The sequence below is a fragment of the Triturus cristatus genome, chromosome 3_2 (assembly GCF_964204655.1).
Source record: "Triturus cristatus chromosome 3_2, aTriCri1.1, whole genome shotgun sequence".
Taxonomy (NCBI): domain Eukaryota; kingdom Metazoa; phylum Chordata; class Amphibia; order Caudata; family Salamandridae; genus Triturus; species Triturus cristatus.
Window position 1 is genome coordinate 1123103589 of NC_140584.1, and position 11540 is coordinate 1123115128.

General features: G+C 43.7%; 1 protein-coding gene across 5 annotated transcripts in view; it reads right to left on the reverse strand.

Annotated features, from left to right (window-relative positions):
* The window catches only part of LOC146859226 (uncharacterized), a 75308-nt gene extending 64541 nt beyond the window's left edge, over window positions 1-10767 (reverse strand). The window contains exons 1-4 of one of the 5 annotated variants that reach the window (XM_085649916.1): window positions 10675-10767; window positions 8880-8900; window positions 4870-4893; window positions 1148-1168 (exon numbers count right to left, since the gene is read on the reverse strand). In XM_085649916.1, the coding sequence (XP_085506042.1) occupies window positions 1148-1168; window positions 4870-4893; window positions 8880-8900; window positions 10675-10723 (115 nt within the window). In that variant the 5' untranslated portion in view covers window positions 10724-10767. Of the gene's footprint in view, window positions 1-1147; window positions 1169-4869; window positions 4894-8859; window positions 8901-10674 lie in introns of all 5 variants that reach the window. The other 4 variants (XM_085649918.1, XM_085649919.1, XM_085649920.1 and 1 more) reach the window with 4 other exon arrangements.
* Window positions 10768-11540: the final 773 nt, after the last annotated feature.

The following is an 11540-nucleotide window of genomic DNA, read 5'->3' on the forward strand; positions in this document are numbered from 1 at the left end:
AACAGATTTCAACACAGACGCCGTTGCGCCATGGTGCAAGGGTAATTGCGGTGGCACTAGCCACCAATTTGTCCACCAGGACAGTGAAAGAGGCCATGAATGTGCCGTATGTCTCAGATACGGCGCATTCCTGCCCTTTTCTTTTGAAGTAGGGCAGTGCAGGAAAGTGACGTGCAGCACTGCCCCGCCTCAAAATCTAGGAAATGAGGCCCTCAGTCTCTCCTAAGATATAGAAATCTTGGGACTCAGCAGAGACAACAATATAGAAACAATTCCTCAACAATCTCACTCATGGTCCCCAGACCGCACACCTATGAGGCACTTTTTTCTTATTCACTGTCTTTCCAACAAATTTTGTTGAAATTCACACTAACCACAAGGATCCAGCATCACTGAGACACAATTGATTTGTGTTCGAAAGTAGCTGTACAGTAAGATAAAAGTACTGTTTTGTGCTACGTTGCTCTACTTTGTGTTCGGGGGCCAATCTTTGGGTGGTACATGGGCGGTCCCATGAAAACACCCATAGATTTAGCCACAAGGCGCTTTCTACTAAAAAAAGGTAGACAGCACGTCACCCCAAAAATACATGGCTATTAGAGGCAGACGTAAAGTCGGTTAATAGTTTTTCTTTCTCCAAACCTTTCCAAATGTGCAAGTGCGCTGAACTGCTCAGCGCACATACAAGGTGGGAAAAGTGATAAGCTATATCTAAGCATAGTAATTAGTACAGACAGGTTATCCTTCCAGTATAAAAACCTATTCTTGACATCACGCACACAGCCCTACCCAAAGATGCCAGAGTGTATGCACTGGTGCAAGGCAGCCTAATGCTCCTGTATGGGATAGAGGAAACAGCACTATCTTTGTTGATATTCTGCTGCTCTGATTGCTTGCTTTGCCGCAACACTGCAACTTTTGTTGCTGCACTGTGTTGAGACAAATGGCAGTAAATCTGCCTTGAGGAGTTATAAGTGTTACCACCCCCATAATGAGAGTTAAGACATCAGGCATGTTCTGCAGTTCATACAGTCAGAGCTACAATAGATTTCAGAGGTCAAAGTTTTCGAAACTGAGTAATGATCCTGAGTAAGCGTTACTAGTTCTCACTGTGGGCTCTTAAGTACTCCATGCAAGGAATCCTTACCTGGATCAAGTGGTAAGGATCCTGAAAAAAATAACAAAACATTGTATTAGTAAAATCTGTGACCTCATCAGCAGGGCCAGTACAATGAGTCCTGCCACCCCAGAAAGTAACTGCTTGCCACCCCCCACACTTCTTTTTGTATTCTGAGAAGCTGGCACTCCCCACCCTTGGAGCTCTTGGTTTGCTTCTGCAAGTCCTATGCTGCTGAACGGGACCAGCTCATCTGTAATCCTTGTTGCATCGTAATGCAGCACCTGCATTGGATACAGTTGTGTGTCTTCAGGTGCTTTCAACACACTATCCAGTGAGTCACAGGCCGGTGGAGCATGCAGTGCTGTGGTGGAGCATGCAGTGCTGTGCTGGAGCATGCAGTGCTGTGGTGGGAGCATGCAGTGCTGGGGTGGAGCATGCTCTGATTACCACCTCTTTGTGCTGTGGTGCAGCAAGCTCTGATTATGATCTCTTTGTGTTGTGGTGGAGCATGCTCCGATTACCACCCTTTGTGTTGTGGTGTGATTCCAGTGCAGTAATGTTATGTTGGTCTTAGTGATACCAATATTTCAGTGGATGTAAAACGCTAGACAAGATTCTCTGAGCCACGCAAGGTCCAATTTGCTTTGCCTTGCTTGAACTTACATACTGGAATTATAGCACCAGTAGGAAGAAGTCGTCGAAAAGAGCCAAATATAAAACTATCCATGATGAAGCATGACACTACATATTGAGTGAAGGCAATCATAATTTTTTTTTTGATTTTCCAGTACGTTTTTTCACAGTCTTTTTTACTTTTCCTTTTTTCTTGACCCCTTTTTAGCTAATTGTTCCACCTCTTTAACATAAGAGTAGGGATTTGTCCTTTGCTTGTAGTGAGATCAATAGTTTAGTAGGCAGAGCAAGGGAAGGCACACTCCCTAGTCCCTTCATATTTGTGTGCATATAAAACTGTACTTAAACTGATTTGGTAATTTAAAAAGCAATATATTGAGTGTTTAGTAAAGTGATTTAGTGGGAGTTAATATTTTGAACAGGAATTGGAGCAAAAACAACCAGAAAATATTAACGGTGAGTAAAAAAAAGGAAAACTACAAAATTAAGAGTAAACAAATTAAGTTTTTTTAATTAAAAATACATAAAAAACACAATACCCCATTTTACTGTCCCCTACCCCCTCGTCCCACCGCAATCCCTGATGTGGCCTGTGAGCTAAAAAAAAACCTTCTGAGCCAGAGTCAAGCTTCATTGTGCTGATAATATTAAAACAATAAGTGGCACTTACTTTACCAGGGTGCACATGGTAGAGAAAGGTCAGCAACATGAATGGTGATGCTTTTACCATTTAACATGGGCACAAATAAAGTGCTTGCATTTTAGTTGTAAATGCAAGTAATTTGGATGTGCCACCTCATCTCATGGGCCAACCAGGCAGAAGGAAAGGGGCAGTTCAGGAGCAGAGAAGTAGCTCTGGGGCAGTGCGATGCTAGATCAGTCATTTTGCTTTTTTGATGGGCTCCCCGCTAAGAGTCGACCAACCTCTAATGATGGCCTCTGCCAGTCTAGGGCCGGGTTGAACATTTTACCAGGGTTGATTCTATTTCCAGTCCGATCCTGAAGGAACCACCAGACCTCTCCCATTACAGTATCACCTTCGGCATGTTAGGTCATGTAAACTGCACGCACACATGCATTCAACCTGTGTTTTAAGCCCTCCCATGCCTTTTTTTCTATTTTGACTGATATTGCTGCAGAGGCAAGGAGGATAGGGTAGTTTGCCCAGGATCAACATTCTGCTCAAGTGAGAAAGTGACTGAGCTCAGGAGTACAAGATTCAAGGCTGACACGTCTATTGCCACAATCAAATTGTTTAAAAAAGAAAATCTGCATATGTGCCCTGAAATCTTGGAGGTGTGGATCCAAATCTCTCACTCAGGTATTAGGAACAGCATTACAGTTTGGTCAAGAGATAGCTTGCAGGACACTACCCAAGTGGATCCCAGAGTGCCTCTGTGGTGGGTGATAGGCACGACATGGGTGAAAGGAGAAGGTGCTACGGGTTTTTGAGTAGGAGAATTTATTAAATCTGGGCCTTTTGTCCCTGTCACAGAAATCAAATTCTTAGTGTGCTCGACAAATTTTCCAGGACATCTCACAAGTAATACTGGGATTAAAATAGGGGAAGGTGGGCAAAGTTCCAGATTTGCAGTATATTCTTGCATGCTTCCTCTTCTGCTGTCAGTTATCTGCCTCCGGACACGTGGGAAATACTCAGCTGAATACTCAGGGGCTTTTTACAAGTCCTGTGCGTGACCGAACGTCACTATTTTTGATGTTGCAGAGGCACAGAGTGTGTACGAGGCCATGGAAAGCAACCCTGCATGACTTTTCATGGCCTCGTAGATATGGTCTTAGGCAGTACCTCACACTGAGTCAGGGAGGCGTGACATGGGCGTTGTGATTGGTGTTCCCACTCAACACACATGGTATTTGACACATTCCCAGGTTTACAACACAGCTTAAATGTGGGAATGCGTAAAAACTGTGTGCCTCCCCAGGGGAGGCATAACGATTGTTTCTGTACAGGAAGGTGCCACTTACTGCACAGAAACAATCAGATTTCAACACAGATGCAGCTGCGCCAGGGTAACGGCACAAGGGTGACGTAGGTGCTGTTAGGCACCAATTTGTGCGCCAGGACAGTGAAAGAGGACATGAATGTGCCATATGTATCAGATACAGCGCATTCCTGCCCTTTTCTTTTGAAGTAGGGAGGTGCAGGAAAGTGACATGCAGCACTGACCTACGTCAAAATCTAGGAAATGAGGCCCTCAGTCTCTCCTAAGATATAGAAACCTTGGGGCTCAGCAGAGACAAAAATAAAGAAACAATTCATCAATAATTCTTCTCATGGTCCCCAGACCGCACACCTATGAGGCACCTTTTTCTTATTCAGTGACTTTCTATCAATTTTTGTGGAAAATCACCCCAACCACAAGGATCAGCATCACTGAGATACAATTGATTTGTGTTCGAAAGTAGCCGTACATTAAGACAAGAGTACTTTTTTGTGCTACGTTGCTCTACTTTGTGTTCGGGGGCCATTCTTTGGCTGGTACATGGGTGGTCCCATGGAAACACCCATGGATTTTGCCACAAGGCGCTGTCTACTAAAAACGGTAGACAGTATGTTATCCCAAAAATAAATGGCTATTAGAGGCAGTAGTAAAGTCCGTAAAGAGTTTGTCTTTCTCAAAACTTTTCCAAACACTGATACGTGGGGATAGTGATAACCTATATCTAAGTAATTAGTACAGACAGGTTATCCTTCCAGTATAAAAACCTATGCTTGACATCACGCACACAGCCTTACCCAATGGTGCCAGAGTGTATGCACTGGTGCAAGGCAGCCTAATGCGCCAGTATGGGATAGAGGAAACACCACTATCTTTGTAGATGTTCTGCTGCTCTGATTGCTTGCTTTGCCACAACACTGCACTTATTGTTGCTGCACTGTGTTGAGACAAATGGCAGTAAATCTGCCTTGAGGAGTTATAAGTGTTACCACCCCCATAATGAGAGTTAAGACATCAGGCATGTTCTGCAGTTTATACAGTCAGAGCTACAATAGATTTCACAGGTCAACGTTTTCGAAACTGAGTAATAATCCTGAGTAAGCATTACTAGTTCTCACTGTGGGCTCTTAAGTACTCCATGCAAGGAATCCTTACCTGGATCAAGTGGTAATGGTAATCCTGAAAAAAATAACAAAACATTGTATTAGTAAAATCTGAGCAGTCTTCAGCAGTGCCAGTACAACGAGTGCTGCCACCCCAGAAAGTAACTGCTTGCCACCCCCCCCCCTTCTTTTTGTTTTCTGAAAAGCTGGCACTCCCCACCCTTGGAGCTCTTGGTTTGCTTCTGCAACTACTATGCTGCTGAACGGGACCTGCTCATCTGTAATCCTTGTTGCATCGTAATGCACTACCTGCATTGGATACAGTTGTGTGTCTTCAGGTGCTTTCAACACACTATCCAGTGAGTCACAGGCAGATGGAGCATGCAGTGCTGTGCTGGAGCATGCAGTGCTGTGTTGGAGCATGCAGTGCTGTGGTGGAGCATGCAGTGCTGTGGTAGAGCATGCAGTGCTGTGGTAGAGCATACAGTGCTGGGGTGGAGCAAGCTCTGATTACCACCTCTTTGTTCTGTGGTGCAGCAAGCTCCGATTACCACCTCTTTGTGTTGTGGTGGAGCATGCTCTGATAACCACCTCTTTGTGTTGTGGTGGAGCAAGCTCTGATTACCACCTCTTTGTGTTGTGGTGGAGCATGCTCTGATTACCACCTCTTTGTGTTGTGGTGGAGCATGCTCTGATTACCACCTCTTTGTGTTGTGGTGGAGCATGCTCTTATTACCACCTCTTTGTGTTGTGGTGCGATTCCATTGCAGTGATGTCATGTTGGTCTGAGTGATACCATCATTTCAGTGACAAGTGTTTTATGTCCTGTGTCCCTGACGTAAAACGCTAGACAAGATTCACGGAGCCACGCAAGGTCCCATTTGCTTTGCCTTGCTTGAACTTACATACTGGAAACATAGCACCAGTAGCAAGCAGTCGGTGAAAAGAGCCAAGAGTAAAACTGTGCCTATAATGAAGCATGCTACTACATAGTGAGTGAGGGCAATCATAAAAACCTTTTGGATTTTCCAGTAATTTTTTTCAGTCTTTTTTTACTTTTCCATTTTTCTTTACCCCCTTTTAGATAATTTTTACAGCTTTTAAACATAAGAGTAGGGATTTGTCCTTTGCTTGTAGTGAGATCAATAGTTTAGTAGGCAGAGCAAGGGAAGGCACACTCAAGTCTAGTCCCTCCACATTTGTGTGCATATAAAACTGTACTTAAACTGATTTGGTAATTTAGAAAGCAATATAGTGAGAGTGTTTAGTAAAGTGATTTAGTGGAAGTTAAAATGTTGAGCATGCATTGGAATAAAAACAACCAGAAATCAATCACTACGAGTAAAAAATAGAAGGTAAAAGGAAACTTACGTTATTAACAGTAAGCAATTTTTTTTAAAACGATTAAAAATCCATAAAAAACACAATGTCACATTTTAATGTCCCCTACCCCCTCGTCCCACCGCAATCCAGGATGTGGCCTGTGAGCTAAAAAAGGCCTTCTGAGGCAGAGCCAAGCTTCATTGTGCTGATAATATTAAAACAATAAGTGGCTTTAGCTTACCAGGGAGGAAATGTTAGCATCAGGCCAGCAACACGAATTTTGATGCTTTTTCCATTTGACAAGGGCACAAAAAGTGCTTGAATTTTGGTTGTAAATGCAAGTAATTTGGATGTGCCACCTCATCTCATGGGTCAACCAGGCAGAAGGAAAGGGGCAGTTCAGGAGCAGAGAAGTAGCTCTGGGGCAGTGCGATGCTAGATCAGTCATTTTGCCTTTCTGGTGGGCTCCCCGCTAAGAGTCGACCAACCTCTAATGATGGCCTCCGCCAGTCTAGGGCCGGGTTGAACATTTTACCAGGGTTGATTCTATTTCCAGTCCAATCCTGAAGGAACCACCAGACCTCTCCCATTACAGTATCATCTTAGACATGTCAGGTCATGTGAACTGCACGCACACATGCATTCAACCTGTGTTTTAAGCTCTCCCATGCCTTTTTTTCTATTTTGAATGATATTGATCCAGAGGTAGGGAAGATAGGGTAGTTTGCCCAGGATCAACATTCTGCTCAAGTGAGAAAGTGACTGAGCTCAGGAGTACTAGATTTCAGGCTGACACATTTCCATTGCCAAAAACAAACTGTTTTAAAAAACAAATTCAGTGGTGCAAAGCTACACTTGCAGGTGTGCCCTGAAATCTTGGAGGTGTGGATCCAAATCTCTAACTCAGTTATGAGGAACAGCATAACATTTGGTCAAGAGATAGCTTGCAGACCACTACCTAAGTGGATCCTAGAGGGCCTCTGTGGTGGGTAATAGGCATTACATGGGTGAAAGGAGAAGTTGTCATGGATTTTTATTTAGGAGAATGCATTAAATTTGTGCCTTATGTCCCTTTTGCAGATTTCAAATTCTTAGTGTGCTCGACCAATTTTCCAGGACATCTCACAAGTAACACTCTGATTAAAATAGGGGATGGTGGACAAAGAGCCAGTGTCGCAATATAATCTTGCATGCTTCCTTTTCTGCTCCATTATCTGCCTCCAGACATGTGAATAACACTCAGCCATATTCTCAGGGGCTTAATTACAAGTCCTGTGGGTGGCCGGAACGTCACAGTTTTTTGATGTTCCAGTGGCACAGAGTGCATAGCCATATCTACGAGGCCATGGAAAGCCATCCTGACATCACGTTTCATGGCCGCGCAGCTATGTTCTTAGACAGAGCGTCACACTGCGTCAAGGAAGCGTGCCATGTGTGTTGCTATGGGTGTTCCCACTCAACACCCATGGTATTTGACACATCCCCAAAATTACAACAAAGCTAAATCTGGGAAGCATCAATACTGTGTGCCTCCCCAGGGGAAGCATAATGATTGTTTCTGTGCAGGAAGGGGCCCCTTACTGCACAGAAAAGAACCAGATTTCAACACAGATGCCGTTGAGCCTTGGTGCAAGGGTGACTTAGGTGGTGCTAGGCACCAATTTGTCCACCAGGACAGTGAAAGAGGCCATGAATGTGCCGTATGTCTCGGATACGGCGCATTTCTGCCCTATTCTTTTGATGTAGGGCGGGGCAGCAAGGTGACGCGCAGCACTGCCCTGCGTCAAAATCTTGTAAATGAGGCCCTCAGTCTCTCCTAAGAGCATAGAAACCTGCAGGTGCAGCAGACACAAGAATAAAGAAACACTTCCTCAACAATCTCACTCGTGGTCCCCAGACCGCACACCTATGAGGCACTTTTTCTTATTTAGTGACTTTCTAACAATTTTTGTGAAAAATCACCCCAACCACAAGGATGAGCATCACTGAGTTACAATTGATTTGTGTTCGAAAGTAGCCGTATAATAAGACAAAAGTACTGTTGTATACTACGTTGCACTATTTTGTGTTAGGGGACCCTTCCTTGGGTGGTGCATGGACGCTCTCATGCAAACACCGATGGTTTTTGCCACAAGGCGCTATCTACTAAAAATTGAGGACAACACTTTACACCAAATATAAATGTTTATTAGTGGCAGACATAAAATCTGTGTAAAGCTTTTCTTTCTCAAAACCTTTCCAAATGTGCAAGTGCGCTGAACTGCTCAGCGCACAAACAAGGCGGGAAAAGTGATAAGCTATAACTAAGCATAGTAATTAGTACAGACAGGTTATCCTTCCAGTATAAAAACCTATGCTTGACATCACGCACACAGCCTTACCCGATGATGCCAGAGTGTATGCACTGGTGCAAGGCAGCCTAATGCGCCAGTATGGGATAGAGGAAACAGCACTATCTTTGTAGATATTCTGCTGCTCTGATTGCTTGCTTTGCCGCAACACTGCAACTTTTGTTGCTGCACTGTGTTGAGACAAATGGCAGTAAATCTGCCTTGAGGAGTTATAAGTGTTACCACCCCCATAATGAGAGTTAAGGCATTAGGCATGTTCTGCAGTTTATACAGTCAGAGCTACAATAGATTTCACAGGTCAACGTTTTCGAAACTGATTAATGATCCCGAGTAAGCGTTACTACTTCCCACCATGGGCTCTTAAGTACTCCATACAAGGAATCCTTACCTAGATCAAGTGCTAATGATCCTGAAAAAAATAACAAAACATTGTATTAGTAAAATCTGAGCAGCCTTCAGCAGGGCCAGTACAATGAGTGCTGCCACCCCAGATACTAACTGCTTGCCACCACCCACACTTCTTGTTGTGGTGTGACAAGCTGGTGCGCCCCACCTTGGAGCAAGTTCTATGCTGCTGAACGGGACCTGCTCATCTGTAATCCTTGTTGCATCGTAATGCAGTACCTGCATTGGATACAGTTGTGTGTCTTCAGGTGCTTTCAGCACACTATCCAGTGAGTCACAGGCAGATGGAGCATGCAGTGCTGTGGTGGAGCATGTAGTGCTGGGGTGGAGCAACCTCTGATTACCTCCTTGTATTGTGATGGAGCATGCTCTCATTACCACCTCTGTTGTGGAGTATGCTGTGATTACCACCTCTTTGTGACGTGGTGTGATTCCATTGTGAAATGTAAATGTAGTGCATTTATATAGCGCTCCGCACACCCCCGAAATGGTCAGGTGCTGTGCACATACCGCTGTGGAACCCTTCCTGGCCTTTCCCTGTGAAGTGTCCACTCCTGGGCACCCCCAAGGTGAAGCCAGGCATCCTAGCGCTGTTGGGGCCATTGTGGAGATTAAGCAAGCTATTGCCCAGAGTTGCAGAGGGGGACCCATGATTAGGCACCTGAGGCGAGAATTATCGGGTCCGGGTAAATTGAGCCCAAGACCCACGAGGCGGGAATTGAACCCTGGTCCGGGCCAGACCTCTGCATCAAGGTCTGCTGCTCTAACCATTGAGCCACACTTCTCCACATTGTGCAGTGATGTCATGATGGTCTTCGTGATAGCAATATTTTACTGGCCAGCGCTGTATGTACTCTGTCCAGGGCATAACATCTTAAGCAAGATTTACTGAGCGACTGAGGGGACAATTTGGTTTGCATTGCTTGACTTGACATGTTCTAAATAAAGCCCCAGCAGCAAGCAGTCGGTGAAAAGCGTCAAGTGTAAAACTGTACGTAACCTGATTTGGTAATTTAAATAGCAATATATTGAGAGTGTTTAGTACTGTGATTGAGTGTGAGTTCATAATTTTAGCATGCACAGGAACAAAAAAAAATAGAGAACATTAACTACAAGTAAAAACGAAGCTATAAGGAATACTAAATCATTAAGAGAAAACACATTTAAAAAAATCATTAATATAACCTTAAATCGACACAAAACCACGTTACTGTAACAATGAACACATTGTGTATTGTTCGCATTATTTTTACATGTTATGAATTTCATGCACATAAGGTTTGCATGCTGGTTGCAGACGCAGTAACTCTCGAAGTCAGGGATTTATTTTCGTGGTTACATTTTACATTTGTAAAAATACAGAAACAAGTGGAAGCACGCAGCCATTCTAGCAGCGGATGCAACAGCCCAAATAATGAATTACAACTTCATTTTTTTCTCCACTTCATAAACAATCATTTTGCATAAATAACAATTCAATGAGCATTAAAAAAAACTTTGATAAATGCAGGTTGAAATATTATGGGACAAAAACAAACTTTCACAAACCCTTTGAAACTCTCTGGACCTAAGGCCTTAGCCCACATCTTTACTCACAACTTGTTCCTTGAAGAAACATATAAATACTCACCTCTTCCGCTTACTATTTATTCATTACATCCTAATGCATTAGATTCTTATGTTTTTCGTAAAGCGGCTTGATCCATTTTAATGCACTAGCGCTATATGAAAATGTTATATAAATAAATAAAGTGCATTTTAATGCGCTGTTTTCTAACCTCCATGTGTGGCAGTCAGATAGGCAACGAGCAGGACGAAGCACTTCATTGTGGCCTCTGCAGTGTTCCAACAGAAGGAATTCTCTGTGTGTCTCTCTAGCACCCTTCAACTGTCTTAAATAGAAAACCCTGAGTACTATGGCCAATGGAGCAGAACAAGCCAAGGATTTTTTTTTATTCAAACCAGGGATAGGGCTAGTCCTTCAGTCTTTGTTTTGTAGCCAATGTTTGAAGAACATGAAACAAAGATTCCCAGAATATGTAATCCACATGATCACGCCAGGTACTACTGCCAAATAAGTTTAAAGGTCCACGTGTGCGTCACTGCTTCTAGAGCCAGATATTCGTTTTGCCTCTCAGCGGATAGTGAGATTGAGAGATACTTTAATTAAACTTCTGTTTGCCAGAAGTAGAGTACTCAGCAATGCACTCCTGTCTTTTGGTGAGGTTCAAAATCGGGAGATGGCATGCACCAGTCAAACACATCTTCTGAAGGCCTAGATTTATAAGGGGTGTGTATCAGGTTTGCGCTCCTTTTTTTGATGTGTTGGGCTGAGATTCACAAACCAACGTGAAACAAGATTTGCGTTGGTTTGTAAGTAATGCAGCGCAGTGCATTGTGCTGTCTTGCCACGCTTTGGGGCATATCAGCAACAACCGGCGATAATTAGCGCCCAGCGCTCTTAGTGTGAGGATAATTATCGCCGGGTAACGTGGTTTTTTATCGCTGAGATAGTGTGCTATTAGCAACGCTTATCTCCTCAGCGATAAAAATCCTCACGCTAACTACCTAACGTGAGATTATCGCTAGATTATCGCTGGAAACCCAGCGATAATCTCACGCAATGTGGCGTTAGCTTGCTGAT